The sequence below is a fragment of the Metopolophium dirhodum genome, chromosome 6 (genome assembly GCF_019925205.1).
Source record: "Metopolophium dirhodum isolate CAU chromosome 6, ASM1992520v1, whole genome shotgun sequence".
Classification (NCBI taxonomy): Eukaryota; Metazoa; Arthropoda; class Insecta; order Hemiptera; family Aphididae; genus Metopolophium; species Metopolophium dirhodum.
In genome coordinates, this window is record NC_083565.1 from 7,422,424 (window position 1) to 7,445,563 (window position 23,140).

At 28.9% G+C, this 23,140-nt stretch overlaps 1 protein-coding gene across 2 annotated transcripts; it reads left to right on the forward strand.

Annotated features, from left to right (window-relative positions):
- Nucleotides 1-428: 428 nt before the first annotated feature.
- LOC132946083 (sortilin-related receptor-like) lies at nt 429-23,140 on the forward strand. Of its 2 annotated transcripts, XM_061015905.1 has the most exons (33): nt 429-1,277; nt 4,556-4,786; nt 4,847-5,008; nt 7,369-7,635; nt 7,715-7,980; nt 9,381-9,582; nt 10,191-10,656; nt 10,863-11,058; nt 11,174-11,377; nt 11,438-11,609; nt 11,691-11,929; nt 11,983-12,208; nt 12,282-12,434; nt 12,507-12,693; nt 13,378-13,484; nt 13,746-13,872; nt 14,093-14,245; nt 14,803-14,939; nt 15,017-15,169; nt 15,246-15,447; nt 15,529-15,756; nt 15,824-15,975; nt 16,653-16,935; nt 17,002-17,231; nt 18,333-18,594; nt 18,660-18,758; nt 18,824-18,988; nt 19,050-19,306; nt 19,383-19,654; nt 19,717-19,916; nt 20,001-20,210; nt 20,329-20,346; nt 20,437-23,140. In XM_061015905.1, exons 1-33 carry the CDS (start codon nt 1,044-1,046, stop codon nt 20,490-20,492), a joined length of 6,516 nt encoding a protein of 2,171 aa, XP_060871888.1. In that variant the 5' UTR covers nt 429-1,043; the 3' UTR covers nt 20,493-23,140. The 2 variants fall into 2 exon arrangements, with proteins under 2 accessions (XP_060871888.1, XP_060871889.1); XM_061015906.1 differs by lacking the exon at nt 20,329-20,346 and having other exon boundaries at nt 430-1,277.

Here is a 23,140-nt window from a genome sequence, read left to right on the forward strand (position 1 = left end):
CCGAATTCGGCCGGTAAAATCAGTGATGGGTTAAGCGTAACCGAGGTTTAAACTATGATTGTAAAACAGGCCCTGAGTAAGTTGACAGTGTTGTATTGTCGTCATGGACGAAACCTGCGGGGTCGTCTGTAAAATCGCGCGTTGGTTCCATCTTCCATGACGATGCGCGCGATCTTACGCGTTCGGCGATCACGGGGCGGCGACGGGACGAACGGCCGCCGCGGTCCCGCAAATTGCTCGGCAGCTGCGGATGAGACGAGCCGTGCACACACACACACACACACACACACACTCTCACCCGCGCGCGCGCATACACACACACCCACACACACATCTACCTACCGCCCGCCATGTCGTGAGGTAGAGCGCGTGCAGTGCTTCCGCGCGCGCGCGCGTGTGTGTGTGTTCATTTTATTTGGCGAACTTTAGTGCGTGCGTGCGTGCGTCGGGTCGTCTTATCTGCTCCGTGGTTGAGATGTACGCGTATTACAACAGTTGATATTATAATGTATTAAAATAATAACAGGCATGACGTGTTTGCGTCTTCTCCGCGAATAAATTACTCAAAATATCAGCTCTATTATTATTATTATTATTATTATTATTAAATGATGAGCGTTCATTATCACTTATCAGCGATAACAGTATAACACAGTATAATGGTCGAGTGCGAATCGCCACAGTTGTTGTTATTGTGGGACGACGGCGACAACGACCGCGACTGCGACCACCAGCGCACCGAAACCTATCGCCCGTCGATAACTACAACTGTTGTATTCGTTTACCACCACTAAACCGTCGACAACTCGTCCGTATCAGATCGCGCCCGCCTCGAGCTAGTTGTGGTGGTGGTGGTGGTTCGAGTCATCCGTGGACAGACGGTCTCTCAGTCAGACTGCGACAGTCCGTCGCCGACGTGCACCGCGCACAAGTCTTGTACTCGTCGCCGTCCGTTCTGCGCCTTTGTCGTTCGTTATAATTTCTATTATTATTATGTGCCGTTTCAAAGTGTCCGCCGACGCACAGACGACACAGTGAACACTATGAATACCGTTTTGTTGTACGTTTGCGCGGCGCTCGCCGTAACCGCGTCCGGCGTCTTGTCGCTGTCCGTGTACACCGACGACGACCGTGCACGCGTACCGCAGCCGTTCGCCGACCGGCTAGCCGATGTTGCCCTCGATCATGGTTCGTCCGCATACCGTGCCAGGACCAAACGAGAGAGCCTGTCGCCGTCAATATTGCCCGGCGTTTCCGACGGAAACATAACGTCCAAAGTGAGTGTTTGCAGACATTGTTATAGGTACCCACCGACTGCCTAGTTGTAGCCGTACGAGTGGTGTAATTGAGAACATTCGTAGTGCAGCAACACATTCGCCTAAATAAGGATAAGACAATTTTATAAAAATCCATCTATATAGGTACCCTACCTACCTACCTATATAAAGATTAAGATAAAAATAATTTCATCAAAGTAAATGTTTAAAACTATTTTCCCGTTTAAATTGTCTCGGCATATACCATCCTAATATAGAGTATAATATGTTTCAATAACTAATGAATATAGTTATAGGTATAGGTAGTATGAATACAGAAAATACGTGTTGTGCTAAATGTTTGAACTAAGGGATCACTTATCATTTTGCACTTAGCTTGAATTACTTAGCCTTGAATTAAACATATATTTTATCTAGGTACCTAGTTGATGAAATACATTGTGTTTTTTTTGAAATACATGTATAACATTACCATGCGACATGCATTCAATAAAATATACAACATTATGCCTATTAATTGTCGGCAGAACAAAATTTTTATTTTTAATTTCTAGTACCTATTAGTTTGGATTTTTGATATCTACTTTTTGGAGTTGGGAGGTAGTAAGACTATAACTCGGACTATACATAAAACTCATGTAACTGTACAAGACACATCAATATGCTTTGTCGATTACTATTTAATACTTTTAAAATTACAACAAACAATAGTTACCTATGCTTATAATCTTGTTGATGTTGATTAATTTCCTCGTTCATAGGTTAGATACCCTACTTCATTGAATATGTATTTAGAGATTTATGTGTGTGTTTTTAATTATCAGGTCAAGTGATTTATGCAATCATAGGTTTAACATTTAAATGATAAAATCTGACTATCTACATAATTGTCATAATGTATAACATGAATAGAAGGTACCTCCTAATTATCCATATCTACCTATATTACCTAATATGTGTAACCGAAATTTATTTGTTTAGTTTGGTGAAATAATTTACGTTTGTAACTTATTATACAAAGTCATAGGTCACACTAGTTACTTTTCAACCTCTTGGGGGGCTTGCCGGAAATTGGCTGTTATACATTTTTTGCGACAATGTTTGGGTCTTCATCTCAAATTACAAAAGAAATTATGTACAAAATAAAGTTTCTGAGTACAGCATAATATAATATATCCTTTATATTGTTGAGAGGTGTTTATTTTATATTAAATTAGGTATAACTAATAATAATACAGGTACCTACTGGTCTGTTATCACTCCTCCACAAACAGTAAAAATGTTATCACCCTGCCAAACAGAAACAGTTAAATTAAGAGGCTTGATCAAATCAACCATTTAGCACCCGCAGATTATACTTTTTATACAAATATTATTTAATTTTATGCTTATTATTTTTACCCATTTATTGAACAATATAATTAATAAAGTATTTTGTAAACAATAATTGGTTGATATATCTTCTATAAGCAACGCTTGTGTTGAAGGTACCTAGAGGGTTATATTCTAATTATCTACAAACTAATAAACAAATAATATAGCAAAGTACAGTAATTTAATATCACAATTTACAACCTATGAATTACGTAAATATACACCAATACCTACTAATCAACGGGTTACTTAATATATTACTTTTTAAATATTTAAGAAAGTAAAATTAAATAGTAGATTATTTCTTATTACAGGTTATCTATTTGATTAACCTTTAGATTAATGACACAATATATTTAAATAAATAAAAAAATAATTTAAATACTTTAAAACATATTTAAAGGAGATACGGGGCAGATATGACTGTCACAATGAATGACATATTATACTTACATAACTGTAAAAAATTATTCTTGAAGTTGTAGTACATACCATAAATTGTTATGCGCGGGTGAGAACCATTCGGGCTGTAGTTCAAGTTATACAACCAAATTTTCACCCTATAAAGAGGAGAACATTTACTATGCAATGTCATTTGTATTTCTTGCGATGTCAGACTAAATAAAAAGTTATTCTAGTTTGAAAATTTTAAACTTGAATAACTTTTTTTAACTCTGCATAAAATAACTGTAGTGAACAAGGTTAGGTTTCTAGAAAACACAACATTGAACGAAAAAAAATTAAGAGGATGCTACACAGAAATTTGTTTCTCCGTCTTACAATTGCGTAACATAGCAAATTTTATGCTCAGCAGATCACGTTTAGCTCTGTTAGTTTAAAAATTAGAGTGAATTGTCCCCTTATACAATTTAAAGGTAAGATTATAATCTAGGGCATCCATTACCTTTTTGTTATATTTTAATTTTAAAGTGGGTTAAGAGTATTTTAAGATGTCAAAACAATGTGATCTCCTGAGCGTAAAATTTGCTATGTTACGTACTTGTAAGACGGAGATAATAAATTAATGTAGCGTCCTCTTAAGTGAGACACTTTTAACACTCATTCAATTGGGATGTGTTCCTACTAATGGAAACAAATAACAATAAAATATAATACATAATAATGACAATTAATACACAACAACTGTATATTGTAGGACAAGAAAGTGTCGTTAAACAACTTATTAAGAACTAATACAAAATATTATGTACATATAATATGATCGCGACTCCAAGAAACTCATTGACGTGTGGATAATGATTTTTGTCTACCCAGTAAGCTGTGTATGCTAGTCATGTCAATAAAATCAATATCATCATTTTTGGAGAAAAACCTTTGGATTTTATAAACACATATATAATGCATTACACGCAAGGTTGACTAAAATTAAATCTGATATAATCTGATATTAAAAAGGCCGTTATACTGAAACCGTGACATTGTTAAACATAACAAGGATTTAAAATGTTAGGACATAATAGCAAAACAATGTTAAACGATGACTTACTGTTTATTTAAAAACTTTATTAAAGAAGTAGATGTAATATGTTAATAGTTAATACAATATACTCTATCCAGTAAGAGAATATGTTTGTGGCCTGACAAAAATTGCTTCTTCTGCTCATCCCCATGCCACACCCTGCCGTAGTAGAATCGGTTTCCATAATGTGGTGTTGTATGGGAATGCGCAGAATCTGTGTTATCTCTCATCGGACTTAGAAGTAAATGAGTGTTGACATTTTTTTTTAAATATTTGGAAGTGGTCCATTAAAATTATATTTGAAATTAAGTAAGTAGGTAGTAAGAGTTCTTTTAATGAAACTGAGTGCAAAAGAAAATAAATTAATACTAATATAATATAAATTTATTTACAATTATTTTTAATCTTAATATTATTTTTTCAGGTTTTTCATTTAAATGAAACTCGGCAACAGTTGATGGTACACTGGGTCGGTGAAAACTCAAATGTTATCATATGCTTGGCTCGTGAAGGATATCCTTCTTCATCTGTATACATATCATATGATTATGGAGATACTTATCTTAATAAGACGGAAGAATTTAAAATAGATGCTACTAAAAATCTATATGCTTCTATTGACAAGTTTTACATACATCCTACCTTTAAATCATATGTAATTTTTATTATTTAATTATGGTTTATATATTTATTAATATTTTGTTTTCTACTAAAGTGTGTGTACACAGATGTAATAAACCGTAAAATATTTACAACAACTGATCATAGTAAAACTATCAAATCCATTCCACTGTCATTTGTGCCCAGTGAAGTGACTTATAAACCTGATGCACCACTTGTGTTTATTGTCCATGACAAAGTTAGCCCTACAAAACTAGTATGTACAATTTATATTTAAATACTATAATACCTATATTTTATACTATTTTAAGGTCATATTGTGATCAACACTCATATTTTATCATTGCTATGTTGTTATAATTTTTTTTAGTACTATTATAATTTTAAATAACGTTGGTCAGCATTTATGTAGGATGTTAGTGTGGTACCCATATCTATATTTTTCATTTCCTGTCCTTCAAATTGAATTGATTGTGGAGAAAATGTATTAGGACATAACCGGATGTTCTAATATATATTATGTTTTTATCAGGGACAGGAACCTTTTAGTTTTTTCTGATCTGGTTTTGATTTTGATACTTAATAATTTTATAGATTCTTTTCAATTCCAGTTTTGAGATACACAATCTAAATGTTTGAGTTATGATTTGATTATGGTTAAAATCAATTATGATTTTTTAATTTGTTTTAAACCATTTCAAAGAGAGACACAATTTAAGATCAAATTAATATTTTTTTAGTATGGGTAATTTAATAATTTTTTTTTTTTAATGTTAATGACAAAAATGTTTAGAAAAAATTATTTATTGTTTTGGAATCACTTATTACTCCTTTGATTATAATATAATAAATAATAATGATGAAGTTGCATTTTAAAATAAGAAAGATAATTTAAATTCATTTAACCAACTTTTATGTTTTTAAATGTCTTATTATCAGTGTTCGGATTAGATTAGTAGTTTTTTATCTAGATAAGATAAAGATAATGCAACTCTAATGTATCTTGATAGATATAAAATATAACTTAACTCATATTTATCTAGATAAAAATAAGATACAATTTTAAATTTAGGTATATTTTAGTTGGGCACTAGGCTCATAATAATAATAAAGATATAAATAAAAGTAATTACATTATTTATAAACCATAAACTTGGTTTGAGAATCTGTATAAATATTTAAAATGCGTTTGTACAATTTGTACAATTTCGCGATTTTTGTCAATAAAAAATGTATCTAGATGAATTCATTTAGATTAGTAAAAAAATTATCTAAGATGAACGTTTAGATACCTTGTAACTATTTATCTAGATAAGATAAAAGATAAACAAATAATTATCTAGATAAGTCCGAACACTGCTTATTATTATTTTTTATTTACTACCAATGAAACATATTTATCTTGTTTGGTACTTTTCGGTTATCACACTCCAGCAGTCAATTGACTGTTATTGTACTTTAAACTGTTAAGTATTTATTTTGGGTTTATATTTCTTCCTTATAAACATATATGTGGATATACTTAATAATTGTATAATACCTCTCATAAATAATTGTTCCTATCATTAGTTGTTTAACCTATCAGTTGAATACCTCTTGTAAAATTAATTCATCTTTGTAAATTTGTATTTATGTCAACTTTTTTGGCCACTAAACATGAACTTGACAATTTTTTGTAAAGGTAGTCTAGAATTATAAGTCCATGTGTATTTTTAAATACCTTAAATGTCCTTGCACTTGGAACACTTTTGACCTGAAACTCGAGTTCTTATTGTGACCAAACTTTGAAGTATGATACTTATGAAGTGCACCATGGTATTGCAAAAATCATATTGCATTTTCTTTGTTATGGTACACCAAATATAAAGTCATATTGTTAAAGTGAGTCACAGTGAAATAATAGTTTGTGATTTAAAATTTATTTGAACACTTAAATTATGGACAACAATAGTCGATAAGGTAAGAATATCAAGATATTCACTATATGACATATGTATGTTCATAAAGGACAGATAAATACTAAAAAGTTTGGAGTACAATAGCGGAATTTATTACAAAGCATATTTAAACCGATTTTTGCTGATGGATAATCACCGCCATTCACGGGCGTAATTGGCAGGATAGATCCCTCCCAAAACATTTTTTTTTACTGCTAACATTTTGATTAAAGTATTGATAATGACCATTCATGTTTGCTAAAAACGTATATCCCCCCCCCCCCCCCAAAAAAAAAAAAATCCAATTCCTAATTACGCTATAGAACATAATATCCAAAAAATAACCGTATTTTATATATTTTATTTATCTCAACTAACCATATTCAATTATAGCTCAAACATATTTATTGAATAATATGGGTATGTACATAATTTATTTTAACATACTTAAAATACATTAGTCGTACACATATTAACTCAAATTCCAAAAACAACTGAAGTTTTTAATATTTAAACATTAGGGATTTAGATTTAAAAAAAATTTTCAATTAAAATAATACAAATAATATTTAATATAATATTCATAACATATGCAGAATAAAACAGAATTATTGCAGTAAAAAAAAAAAAAATGATTCAACGTTTTTAATTCTAATTTCATGTTTCTTTATTTTTATAGTTATGGATAACTCACGATTTTGGTATCACGTGGACTATGCTTGAAGAGCGTGTTAAATCATATTTCTGGGTTCCAACTAAATGGAATTTGTATAAAAGTGGACATTCATTGGTTATACAACGCGAAGAATCGGCAACTACATCCACTGTAATTGCTGTTTCAGAAAATATCAATTCTGGTCAAAATAATTTATCTACTTTAGCTGTAAATGTATTACAATTGAAAGCAAGAGATGACTATATGTTTGTGACTGTTCTACTTTCAAAGGTATTGTATAACAGTTTTATTGATCTATAAAATAATTTAAAATGTATTCAATACAATAATGCAAGTTTTGTTTTTTTAGAATAATTTAGATCTATTGGTTAGCTACAAAGGAGGGAATTTTGTTCGAACTCGGTTTGATACAGAACTTGACAGACGGGATTACCATATTGCAGATATTACTGCTAATAGAATAATGGTTGCTGTTGCTCATACTCGTACTTTGTCAAACTTATATATATCAGATGTAGTACAGTCTTCTAATGAAGACACAGTATCATTCAGTTTGTCACTTGAACGAGTAGTCGCATATTTCCCTAACATTACATGGACAGAATCTTTAATTAGGTACTTATGTTATTTTTGTATTTATTGAAGAAATGTGATCAGTGATAATTAGAATAAATCTAATATCTAAAAGTTCTTAATACTAACATGAATTTAAGGAATTAACATTTTAAATTATAAGTTTTAAACATTTTGCTTTTCTCACATAAGTGGGGTAGTTAACCCTAATTTTTGTTCTGAATACTCTTCACCTGTTGCCAGTTCCCTAACCATTATATAACTTCTTTACACCTATTTTTATAATTGATAGTTTTTTTTCCTTACAGATATCTATATAGGGTATATGAAAACCCTCCTTACTTGTAAATATATATTTTTTTCCCCTTCTTTTAAAAACTTAAAATGTTTGTACCTTAATATTGTATAATAAATTGTGGGATTAATTATTATGCCAACTAAATAATTTTAATATCTACATACTATATAATTGTTATTAGATATTTTGATTTGATTTTTATATTTAATAAGTAAGTATAAGTTAAAATTAAACTTATTAAATGAACAAGATTCCGGACCCACTTCTGTTATCTTCGTATTATGTACAATATACACAATTATGTTCAGCAGTTCCAATTTTCTATTATAAAGACTTAACCAATATAAAATTTAAAGTTAAGAATATTATCTGTTTTTAATATCGATTTTTATTCTATATTTTAATATTCAAATGAGATATGAGTATAGGTATGTAAAATATCACCATTTATAAGTGCTAATATCTCACTTTGAAATTAAAATATTAAAAAAAAACCGACACTTATAACAAATGTTATAATGTTATAATGTTCTTACTTTTAAGTTTGATAATAGGTGAATTCACTCTAATATTAAAACTAACAGCACATAAATAGAACTGCTGATCATTAATTTACTATACAGAATGTTCGTAAATAGAAGATAACACCTGCTGATAATTATAATTAATAATTTTTATTTACTTAAGGGGGCTCCAGCGTATCATGTCTTAAGGAGTAATATATAAGCAATTCACATGATATAAACATTTGGGCTATGTCTATGTGTGAGTAGTAAATGAACATTAGTGTGTGTTTCCGAGAACGCTGTAATACCGCGTCGGGCAACCACCGTCAGATGCAACTCTCGCACACGTTCACACATAAATCGCGAAAAATGAAAATAATCTTGTTTGCATAACTATAAAAAACACTAAAAGCGGTAGCAAATTAAACATACTTCTTGAAGTTCAATTGTAATTTTGAAAAAATGGTTAAATTTATAAGTTTCTAGACTATGCTCTTTAGGAATCATTTTTTTTTATTTAAAACCAGATGTCCCCAAAATAAATACAAATTTAAAGTAATTATTTCATGGAATATTTGAAAATCTTAATTTTAAAGTCTTAAATAATTTTAATTTTAATTAATAATGTTATGTTTCAGTGATTTGTGGGCTGAACCATTTGCAGATATACACAAAGTTAAAGGACTTCAAGGAATCTATATTGTTTCACAGGTTTCTCCTTCAATGCAGTCAGGAAGTGTGGACATAGGTCCAGAACATATTGTGACTCTTATCAGTTTTGATTGGGGTTTTGATTGGAGATTGCTTAATGTTACGCGATCTTTCTCTCATTGTGAAAAGGTTATATATATATATATATATATTTGACGTATAATTTTTTTGTCACGCCTGTACCAAAAGTTTAGTTTTTGATGACAGTTAAAGCGTTGAAAAGCGACCTTTTTCCATCCAGCAGGCGGGAAAGTGGGAATCCCAAAAAGTGCCGGACGGGAAAGTGGCAATCCCCAAAAATATAGGATGGTAAAATGAAAATCCCCAAAAGTACTGGGCGTATTCCCTGCTTAACCAGATACTGAAATCTATACCACGTTCCTTACAAAACGTAAAGTTTAGGTTACATCTTATATTCATATTATAACCTCCCTACATGACATTTTTCTTTCATGAACTTGGTTTTGTAGAATAGTCAGGTTGTATCATAGATCTTTGCATAGTGCATTACCTTTGACTTTTTCGTGATCGATAAATGCAGAGGCGTGACAAAAAATAGTATGTGTGGCTCGTGGGGGAAAGCAATTCAAATGTTGGGCAGAATGCGGCCCTTGCCTGCTGCTCGTGCTGCACATGTCACCACCCGTGCCTGAAATAGCTCACTTCTTGCCCTTGCCACACAATATACTATAATGTTTCATAACTTTGAATTAACTTTTTTTTTTCTTTTACTCTAGTCGGATAACTGTTCTTTACATCTTACTCAAATGTTTGCTCATGTGTATCCTGTTACTAGAACTCATACATTCATTTTATCATCAAAGTCTGCTCCTGGAATTATTATGGCTACTGGAGTAGTTGGTAAATCATTAAAGGGCAATCCTGGAGTTTTTGTCAGTAGAGATGCTGGACTCACATGGCGACAAGTATTAAAGGAAATGCATTTTTATAACATTGGTGATCACGGAGGCATTTTGATTGCTGTCCGATACTACAAAGGTGAAAAAGAAGAAACCAGTCAAATTCTTTATTCAACTGATGAAGGAGAAACATGGCTTGAGAAAAATTTCACCAACAGTCAAATAAAAGTTTATGAATTAATGACTGAACCTGGGGAAAATACTACTGTTTTTACTATGTTTGGCTCAGTTATGGAAAAACATGAATGGTTAATAGTTAAAATTGATCTAAAGAACGCGTTTTGTAAGTATTTTACTAGTATTATTAAATAAAAACTAAAAAGTAATAGAGAGTTACATTTAGTAATTTATTTTAATCAATAAATATTATAATTATTCTATTATGTAAAATTATAAGACAGTAAAATAAATACTTTACAGCTGTCCAGTTGTACAGATAGCTGCTGCCCAATGACTATTTGTTTATTAAAACCAAATTAATTTTCACAGCTTATAACTGTACCAAAAAGGATTACAAATTTTGGTCTCCTATCACTTCAAAAGATCATTTAAAAACATCTTGTGTTCTTGGTCAGACTCAAATATTTCAAAGAAGAGCACCTAAAGCAAATTGTTACAATGGAATGAATTATGATCGACCAATTCAGACCAAGACATGTGATTGTGATATTGAAGATTATACATGGTAAACTAAATTTTTTTTTTAAGTGATAAGAATATTTTACTTCTTACAGCTTATAAATAAAATATTTTTGAACAAAATATGAATTATAACTATCAATATTTATATTATTTTTTAGTGATCATGGATTTACATGGTTTTCAAATTCTAAACAATGTATTAGGAATAAAACAAGTAGCTTTGATCCGTATCTAATTCCGTCGTCTTGTAAACCTGGTTTAATGTATAATCGTACAAAAGGTTATCGTTTAATACCCGGAGATATGTGTAAAGGTGGACGTTCATTAGAATTCATACCTCAAGAAGTTCCATGTCCATTTGAGTATGTTTGTATACATAATTAAAACAACTCATTTTAAAGTACTAATTTAATTTTTTTTAGGGAAAAGTCAGAATTTATTTTAGTTGCTCAAAAAGAGCGTATTCTTAGGTTGAGTGGTAATTTACCATATGTTGTATTACCTGTGAAAAGACTTGAAAATGTCATTGCTATAGAGTTTGATGTGAAAAATAACTGTGTTTTTTGGGCTGATATTATTACTGACACTATTGGGGTATAATACATAATTAAATATTTATACTACTACTAAAATTTTTTTTTGCTACTCATATTTAAAATATTTTTTCCTTTTTAGCGACAATGTTTATCCGATGGCCAACAAGGTCCGGAAATTTTGGTGAATACTGGTCTTAGTAGTGTTGAGGGAATGGCATATGATTGGATATCTAAACATCTTTATTTTGTTGATGGTGCGTTGGCTAAAATAGAGGTTATACGCACTAATACTAAGATTCCTGGACATATGCGCAAGACTATACTAGGTTCTACCCATCTTAAAAAACCTAGAGGGTTAGCAGTTCACCCTAGACTCGGGTATGTAGATTATTAATTTCATGTTAACACATGTTATATAAAATTTGTTTCAGTTATTTGTTTTGGACCGATTGGGCTGTTGGTGAAGCCAAAGTAGCAAGAGCTAATTTAGATGGATCTGATGTGAAAACATTAATTAGTAATAATTCTATTGAATGGCCTAATGGACTAACTGTAGATTATATAGCTGAACGATTATATTGGGTGGATGCACGCCATGATTATATTGCTTCTTGTGATTTACATGGAAATAACATTAAAAAAGTTATAAAAAATGATGTAAGTATTAAAATTAATTTTATTAATTAACATATGAATACATTCATTTTCATAGACATATTTTTAATTTCAGGAAAAAGTTTCCCATCCATTTGCTGTAGCTATTCTTAAAGACTGGATCTATTGGGATGATTGGAAACAAAATTCTATATTTATGTCAGATAAAGATCATGGTGCTAAAATACAAACAGTTTCTTCACATTTACCAGGATTAATGGATTTAAAAGTATGATTGTGTAGTAATATATTTATATATATATTAACTAAATGTTATATTATTATTTTTTATTTACTTTAGGTATATTCTCATATGTCACAAATTGATACTAACGAATGCTCAAATAATAACAAATGCTCTCATTTTTGTTTTGGTTTACCAAATCAAATGTTTTCTTGTCAATGTCCAGATAATATGAGTAAATCTGATAATAGTTGTCTTTGTCCTGGTCTTAAGGAACCGTTTGCAAATGGAACTTGTCCATCAGGTAAATTTATTATTGCTATAGATTTAATTTTGAATTAATATTTTTGTATTTTAATTTTATTATTCATTGTTTTTTACTTAATTTATGAACAACATGACCAAATTTTTAGTGATTTCGTTTTTTGCTCCTGAACAATTAAAAATATTCAGAAAATGTCGTTTACGACATTTTGCCTTTCCACCATCAATATTCTGCCAGGCTGACAATAATAATAATGGTTTTTCACTAACTATAAATGCTATTTATAGGTTGGTTAATTAGTTTATACTTTATGCAATGTTTATTTTTATGTTGATAAAATTACTCTACTCCTTAATAACATACGACCATATCAACAACAGTCTGACGAGTAACAAACAAAATAAATAATTACCACCACCTGTAGCATATGCTAAGATGATTTTGGTATAGAAACCCTTAAATTTATAGCAGCCTCTAGGTGCTAGATCCATTTGGTAGTTGCTATCTATTGTAGTCCACCCCAAAATTTTTTTTTATATACACCACTGGTAGAAGGTTACTCAATAGATCGGTTAATAATAAAGAAAAATACTGCAGTAAAATTGAATAAGAAAACTTAAAATATGAAAAACACTTACTTGTATTGGCAACTAGAAAGATGACTACTGATTTATTTATGAAGTTTTATAATATAATAATAAACATTTATGTTTTCTTTAATAGCTGGCCATACTTGTTCAGTTGATTATTTTCAATGTGCTAATGGTAACTGTGTGCCTAAATATTGGCAATGTGATGGGGATAATGATTGTGGAGATAATTCAGATGAAGTAAGATTTTTCTTTATACCTGATTTAAAATTATGTTCCTTTTTTTAATTTTGTTTAATAATAATTCAAGTAGCTAACTAAAATTGTTTGATTAATACTAATAATAATTATGATAAAATATAATACAGAAAATAGGTAGATCACAAGTTAAAATAGGTACCTCTTTTTAGGTATAGGTAGTAAATATGATTAATTCTGGTTTTTTTCGGTAAAATATATTTATGTGATATAGCTATTAATACAAATTTAAATAATATCTAGGTCAAGTGTACCAAAGTTTCATGTGGTCCAAATTCATTCCAATGTGATAATGGAAAGTGCATTCCATCATATTGGACCTGTGATTTTGATCCTGATTGCGAGGATAGTTCAGATGAAATAAATTGCAGTAAATATAATATTTTTTATAACGTAATTAAAAAAAGTTCATTTTCTGTTCTTCTTTTTAAACTAATTAAGTTAAATAAATTATTTAATTTGGCTACTAGTCACAATATGGTCTTTTAAATAAAACTTTTGTAACACTGATAGTGATAAAAAACATTTTAAATTTAATTTAAAGACTAGAGCCTCCAACTATAAAACTACATTATATTGAAATTTTTTAGAGTATTCAAATTGTTCAGTCGGACAGTTTCGTTGTAAAAATGGCCGATGTATTTCAATGCACTGGCATTGTGATTTAGAAGATGATTGTCATGATGGTTCAGATGAAGTTGACTGTGTAAATATTTCCAACAATTCTTCGACAACTTGTCCACGTTAGTATAAAATATATATTTTATTATACATTATAATACATTATAATAAAAGTCTGGATGTATTATATAATATATACTAAAAAAGTTAAAATTAGTTAAATACAGTCTAACAAAAAGATTTTAAGTGTCTTATCAGATAAAAAAAAAATATAGTAAATTATTACTTACTTTCTTTAGTAAAACAAATAATCAATCAAATAATCGATAAAAACACAACAAAACAATTTAAATATAAAAAATAACATTTCCGGATTAATAAAATCTTTCCAAAATGTATCTAAATGTATAGATCTATAATCCAAAGACAACACTGTACAAAGTTCTTATACGGGGGCCCATAGATTTATATGCGTGTGAGTCATGGGAAACCATTAATATAGATGATAACAAATTAGATGTTTATAAAATGAAAATACTCTGGAAATCAACTTTTTTGGTATTCCCATCAAACTGGATACTCTCATAAATAATTTTAAAAAAAATGCATACAAATACTGACTAATTATAATTCACCAATACCAAAAGTAACATACTAAATGTAATTTCTTGTCTTGTAGCAAGTAGTTTTCACTGTCCCGGTACTGCAAATACTTGCATTCCAGCCAAATGGCAATGTGATGGTGAAAAAGATTGCCCCGAAGGTAAAGATGAAATTAATTGTGGAATTGAAAATTGCGAATCTTGGCAATTTGAGGTTTGTATTTATTACATGTATTATATTTAATACATTTATTTTAATTTTTAACATTTCAACCAACTATTTAATTAAAGTGTGCCAACAAGAAATGTATATTTGCATCTTGGAAATGTGATGGAGATGATGACTGTAATGATGGAGTTAAAAGTGATGAGGTTAATTGTTCGTCTACAACTAGACCTTATCCTGCTGAACCAACTACTCCATCTTTACCATTTATCACTAATGTTAGTAACAATATTTTAACCAAATATCTTCTGTTTATGTTACTAAGTTATTGTTATTTTGTTTCTAATTGTCTAGGGTACTTGTAGTGAATGGTTATTCCGTTGTAGCAATGGAAAATGTATTCCTTATTGGTGGAAATGTGATAATGTAATGGATTGTGAAGATGGTTCAGATGAAGAGCAATGTGGAACTTTAACTCCCACTAGTCCTAAAACAAATACCTCAATAGTTACCCCTAAGAATATGTGTCCTCAACATTATTTCCAATGCAACACTGGTTTGCTTTTTTTCACATTTAAAATACTTATTATACTAATAAAATATTTGTTTAATATATAAATGATTATTTTTGACATAGGTTTATGCATTGAAGACTCATGGGTATGTGATGAAATTTTTGATTGCGATCAGGGTGAAGACGAAACTAACTGTAAAAACAACAACTTTGTGGGTCGCTGCAAAAATAATAGCAGAGAATTTAAATGTCGTATATCTGGGTCGTGTATTAGTATTGAAAAAGTTTGTGATGGCACCCCACAATGTCCAGATGCTAGTGATGAAATGTTTTGTACCAACAATAACCAAAGTAAATATTAATAATGCTATCAATAATAAAAATATATTGTTTTAATAAAAAATTACTAATCGTGTAGCTCCCGGAACACCAAGTTGTGGAATGGGTCTATTCCCATGTGATGGCAGCAGATGTATACCAGCATCAAGACGATGTAATAAACATAAAGATTGTTATGATGGTACTGATGAAGAGTATTGTGATACAATAAACAATACTTTAAGTATACAAGTGAGTACCATTAATTACTTAGTTCAAGTTATATTATATTTTGTCACAATTTGTTTTACATTTTCTTTTTTATATATTATACATATTATATGTTTTTCTGAACACATGCAGAAAAAATTCTTTATATTTAGATTGCAGTTAGTACTTAGAATAATTATAATTTTTCTATTTTCATAATAGTCACCTTAATATATTACAAAATCTGCAAAGTTATTTAATGATTAGGTACTTTAAATATTTACATAAGTAATATTTACCACTATTCTACACCAAGCTGAGTGAATTTGGAGCAGTGCTTGACACTAGTTTTCTGTATTCTTTCAAGTCTGATTTTCGAAGTAAATTTCTGTAATTTATTTTTGTTTAAATTCGGTTGGATTATAATGAAATTATAAAATGTTAGTTTCAGTTTTATTGGAAGTCTGTGATTTTTAATTTAACAATAAATTGCAAGTTTGATTGCTTGGGGAGGTTTTTTTATTAAACTGTTTGTGTTTATCTTTCTTTATTTTTTTATTTACTGTACATTTCATTTCTACATAATATGCATTTAAGGTTATTTTCCACTATATTCTATGATATAACACTGTGATAACACTTAAAAATGTTTTTGTTAAGTTTATTTTATTTTCAGACTGTAGTAAGTTATTAAAAATTTTTAATTTTTCTTATTATAGGTGTCTTTAATGTTTATTGATGAACACGAAACAACTTCAAATTCTCTGTCTTTATATTGGGCGGCACCAAAAAATTTGAGTTTGGAATATTTACCTTCTATCAGTGAATCCCGTATGCCAGAAACATGTGTTAATAAGACTTGGATATCGACGACTAATTATAAGTTTACATCACTCAAGCCATACACTGCATATAATATGACTGTTTTTGTCCGTCAAAAAAAAGTACCTGGTACTATCTATCCACCTGCTTTTTTCATATTAGCATCAACTGCTGAAGGCGGTATGTTAAATTTCAAATATAAATAAGTAATACTTAAAAATATATTTAAAATTTTTTATTTTATAGTTCCAAGTGCTCCTCTGAATGTAATAGTTAAACAAGTAAATGCTGAAGAAGTTTTGGTAACTTGGACTAGACCAGAAAATCCAGCTGGTCGCATTTCATCTTACAATGTTTATGTTGAGCCACCTCACCCAGCTATGGTTTTGTCTGTCGAAGCTGATTATAATAATGCTACACAATCATACCCTGTCCGATCATCATTATATCGTTTAAATATTGAATATAGTTTTTGGGTAAGTTTCATTTATTTAAATTTTTTTTTAGTTTTCAATAAATCAAAAAAATTAAACTAAAAATCTAATTTAATTAGTATAATATAACTTAAACAACTGGCATAAAAAATAAATATTCAATATTTTGGCTTTTAGTCACTTACCACATTACCACAACAATCTTTTGTTGCTAAAAAAAAAAAAAAAATATATATATATACATACAATGTGTCCTCAATGAAGAAGTGATTGGTCGGCGTCATATCATAGCATACTTTAAGTTATGAAAAACCCCTTTAAGGGGGTCTAATTTTTTTATTTTTTTTTAGTTTGACAATCAACTTTTAAGCAAAATCTAAACTTACTGCACATCTGCTGATGCATCATCAAAACTTTTTACCTTCATTTTTTTTTTTAAAGATTTTTTAGTGTGCTATTAACTATAGTATACACAATCAAATCAGAAATGTACAAATTATTTTATTAAATTAAAAAAAGTTGACAAAAGTTTGCATTTTTGAAAGGAAATCGCTTGTAACTCCAAATAATGCTGTATTTACTACAGTTTTTACTTTTATTTTTTTACTGTACATAATTTGTACATTTCAGGCTTGACTCCTCGTTAATAAGAAGTTTTTATTTAATATGAAATTTGATTGCTACTGTTCCTCTTAATGTAATTGTTACAATGACTCAACATGTTGTTTCCATCATAAAAATATACAAAATATCAAATGTAGAGCAGCACATTATGTTGACTATTACATGGTTTCATTTGTCTGGGTAGTGTCCTCTTAGTATTCAATTAAAATAATTAAGTAGACTTATTTGTTATTATACAATTTAAGATAAGAACATTATCTGTGTTTGTTCATTGATTTGTTATGGTATTAACATTTTTTAGTGAGTTATGGGTATAAAATATAAAAAACCAGAGTATAAAGATAGATTCTAAGTTTTTTTAATTGAGTTTGATAGTAAGTCAATTTATTCATATTAAAGCTAGCAATATAAAATTGATTCTGCTGAACCAAAATCTGGTATGTTGTATGTTTGTAAGACAGATAACACATGTGGGTATGGTTTACTTTTTTATATTATTAACTTAAATATTGTGTCTAGGTTACAGCCAAGCTATCAGAGTTTGAATCTGAACATTCTGCAGTAAAAAGGTTCCATTTTGATGAGGATTCTTTAGTGGATGTCAATTTAAAATTAAATGTTACTACAAGAACAGAAAATAGCATCACTGTATCTTGGGAAAGTGTTGAACACGCTGATGGTTTTACTATTGTTTCTTCGGCACCAATTAAAGAAGGCCCATATCCCAATTCTATTCAGTCATTTAACATATCGAACAATAATAACGCATTAAAGTTTACAAGTTAGTACAATTTTATTTTATTAAAAAATATAATATTTTATTGATTTTATTATATTCATTTTCAGTTACTAAACTATCACCTGGTGTAACATACACAATAAATGTAATACCATACAACAAGCGATACGTTGGTATGAAATATACAATTGTAACAAAAACTGATGGTAATAATATTGAATCTACTTGTTTATTAATCGTGTTTAATATTTTTAATTAATTATTTATTTAGGTCAACCGTTACCATCTGTGACAAATATAACTGGCTCTTTGGTCAATATAAAAGATAAAAAAGAGTCAACAATTAAAGTACAATGGAATGCACCTAAACAGTATGGAAAGACCAAGTGGCTCTATGGAGTTTATTGGGGCACCAATGCTAATGACCTTCTTAATGGTATGCTATAATTCGGAAACTCATCGATTTAAATATTAATATACATAAAAAAAATGTTTAGGGCCAAAGTATAATACTTCAGCAACTATAGCCATTCTCATCAACATTGAATCTTGCACATCACTTATGATTGATGTTGGTGTCATTGGTCCTAATGGTATTGGACCATTATCTAAGAGACCCTTCACTATTATAACACCATTTGATCCAACTGTACCACCTAAAGACATACAAATTGAACAGCTAGAACACTCAAACCAACCAATGATTCTTATAAGCTGGAAAGCATCTTGTCACCCAGTTCAGCAGTCTTACAAAGTAAAAACCTTTTAAATTATTTTTACAGCAATGTTAATTATGATTTAAATTATAATATACAATTATTTTCTTCAAGGTAAATATTTTAGAATCCAATAAAAATAAAAATTTTGAAATCATTGTTCCAAATGTGTCTGACACCGAAGCTTCATTGCACTTTTCCGTTCACCACGGTGGCAATTACTTTATTCGTATATCAACCATGACACCAAATGCTGTTCCATCATCATTAATTAATTATCGGGCACCAGAATTGCCTTCTCCACATCAGGTTAAGGTGTTCAGTATGCCTGATGGTCATTATGAAATATATTGGCATAAACCTAACGTATCTTTTCTACAGGCATCGTGAGTACATAAATAAACATTATTTTAATCATTAATTAATATAAACTTACATTATCTTCTAGGGCTGTACATTATTTGGTGCATATGTCTGAGGGCAGTGAATTGAATGTCACAACTGCCAAGACCTATCAAGCTGAAGATAGTCCATTTATCATCATTGATCCGCCAACAAGTAACCAATTGTCAGTAGCTGTTCAACTGGCAACAAATGAAGGTTATGTATCTAAAATGTCCGAAGTGTTCTCATTTATTCCTCAAAATGGTTAGTATGATATTCAAAACAAAATCTGCATTTATAAATAATAATTTTATTATATTAATAGTATTATTATTAATGTTCTTACAGTTGATAGTCTATCTTCAGAAGTGGTCGTTGTTGGTGTCAATACCGGGTGGATGTCTATGATTTTGGTTTTATTAGTTATAGGATTATCTGCAGGTCTAACATATTTCGTTGTTAGACATCGGAACCTACAAAATAGCTTTGTGCAATTTGCCAATAGTCGATATGATACACGGTCAGGATCAGCTACTTTTACTGGAGTTGATAGTCTTGGTTAGTAGTTTATTTTGATTTATATTTTCATACTTTTCAGCCTATTTTTAATGATGTTAATATAATTTTATTCTATACATTTTTAATTTAATTTGGTTATTTGTTCATGCTTTCGTAGGATTAGGAGTATTTAAAGGTATACAATTGAATAGTAAAAATGCCATATGTACATAAAATAATTTTATATGACTAGATTGTACTATTGAACAAATTATTAATTTTTCAGATGATGAGCCAGCAGTTCAAGGCTTTTCAGATGACGAGCCACTAGTCATTACTTAAAAATTATCAACTGATCGTTCCGTCATCTGTGATAAAGCGTAACCATTTATCTCAATCTAAGTGACATATTATTTTATATTTATTAGAATATAACATAGAAGTCAACTTCTTTATATTATTATTACTTTACTTAAATTCTAATGCCGTAACTGTTTATTTTTTACTTTAAAATATGTAATTGTATCCCCTATTTTATACTTTTAATTTTATTTTATTTTTCTTAACTGTTTGCCTATAGCTTAATTTTATCATCTATAAGTGAAAATTTATAATTACATAATTTTTATTTAGGATTTAGGACAAAATCAGAATTATCCCATTGCCTAAATAACTGTGACCCATCTCAAGTGGTCAAAGTGGAAAAATAAATGTAGAACAAAATATCAAAAATCCACACACTCTCTAAAACTAATATCAAAAAAATTTAAAATGTTTAGAAGAATGGTTAAGAGCTTCAGAAACAAATTAATAGAACAAATATCCAATGAAGGGGTTTGGCGCCATTTTTTTCTTTCTAACCATCTGTAAAAATCGAAAATATTGAAGTAATTGGTAATATTATTTATTTAAAATTAGTAGGACATTTAAAATACAATTGTTATAACTTCAATACGATATGTGGTATCAATAAATTATGTCCTGAAAATAACTATGTCAATAATCCATTTTGTTACCATACACATGTTGTAAATATAATTTTAAAAACAATTGTTATTATTTGATTTGAAGTGACTTCTGTAATTCTTTAAAAACCTTTGCTAAATTACTGCATTTTATGTATTTATATTGAGTTTGAAAAGTCAATTTTAAGAATTAAAAATAATTAATAATAAAAATTACAAATTACAAATAATAGCCTTCAATTTGAATTCTCGGGGTATTATACTCTTTCAATTATTATACTTCTTTCAACAAATACATAATTTCCTATGATAAAAAAACGGCTACTGTTTAACAATAATACAAACAAATCTCTTGTATATTATTTCCTAGTGAATGGATATTGTTATTTTAATTTAATTTTTATATAGCATTACAATAATCTCCATTTTCATTTGAATAATTTTTATTTGTGCTCAAATATATTTTTAATATATTTAGTTAATGCCTAAGTAGATGATTAAAGTAATTTTAGTGGCATAGTATATCTATAATTAGATGTTGCTCATAACTGCATAAAATTAGTCAAAAGCCATACAAATATTGTAATACAAAACTGCCCAATTTCTACTTATCATATTGTACCCAATTTTTTTTATTTTAATTTTTTAATTTATATAAAAGTACAACAAGGCAAATACTCATATACAGCTACCAAATTTATATTTTAGAGTGATTAATTTCTATAAATATCCATGCAAATTTAAATTACTTTCACAGTTGCAAAAAATGATTATACACTGTTACTTACCTATACATTATTGCATAGGTTCATTAAAAGTTAAATGCTTACAATAATTGATGACTCACAAAAACAATATAATGTAATATTTTCGACTTGAGATTCAAAAATCTAAATTTGATGGAAATTTGTACACAAATACTGTGTATTGAACTCAAATCCAGGTGATCAGCTGTGTGTAAGCGAGTAATAAAAATTCTAACCATACGTGGTCATTACTCATATTTTGTAATATGCAAAACTAATATTTTTTTCGGGGGAATCATTATTGATAATATTATACAAGTAATATGACACAATATTATTCAATTTGTTATCAAGCCATTAAATGTATTATTTTTTTCATTTCTATCATATCAAATATATCACACAAGTTTATACAAATGTTTGTGCAGTGTGTATAGGTTTTAGAATAATAACTTATAAGTGTGCAGTTATGACCCATTGCTGTATCAACAAAACTGCACTGGTTATGAAAACTGCAGCTATTTATTGTACTATATTATTATAACTTTACTATTAAATTTATAATTGGGAAAATATTTGGTTGAATAGAATTGTAGTAGGTACCAAAGTTAGAAATACTGTAAATGTAATGTAATGTAATGTATTGTTTTTTTTTTTTTTTTTTACTATCATTTTAGTGAAGTTGTGAATAATTTTAAATACAATGTATTCATAATATAGGTTGTGAAAAATAAATTATCAAAATATATTTATCTGGTTAATGGAACTATAATATAATATTATTCTTGTGAAATTTTTTTATAATATTTTAAGTTATTGTTCAAATGTTGAACAATATTGTACTATTATTGGTGATTTACTTTTTCAAAATCATATTTAAAATATAAAAGTTATTACATTTTCAGCCAATCAGTCATTTTCTTTTTTTTGCTGGAAAATATAATATTTTACACTTCTCCGGGCAAATGGACAAATGTTCAGCACATAAAACATATTTTTCATGGCCTATATCAAAACAAAATAAATGAAAAAATATATAACTTTGTATACTAAGCTATAATTTTTCTACTACCTACCTAATATATTATATTATTTTTTCTATCTATATATATTATTATTATTATTTTAAAACGCGATTAGCATATTTTACTGTTTAGACCTAATAGGTCTATTCATACAAATTAATCATGCATATTATTATTGTTATTTTTATTATTATCATTATTATTATTTATTTATTGCATATATACATATATTAATATAATATTATTGTCTTTCA

Excerpts from the sequence above, each read along its gene's own strand:
- LOC132946083 (XM_061015905.1), top strand. The coding sequence starts at position 1,044 with ATGAATACCGTTTTGTTGTACGTTTGCGCGGCGCTCGCCGTAACCGCG. Across the intron at positions 11,378-11,437 it reads GAAGTTCCATGTCCATTTGA|GGAAAAGTCAGAATTTATTT; the intron begins GTATGTTTGTAT and ends AATTTTTTTTAG. Across the intron at positions 18,989-19,049 it reads TGCTAATGACCTTCTTAATG|GGCCAAAGTATAATACTTCA; the intron begins GTATGCTATAAT and ends AAAAATGTTTAG.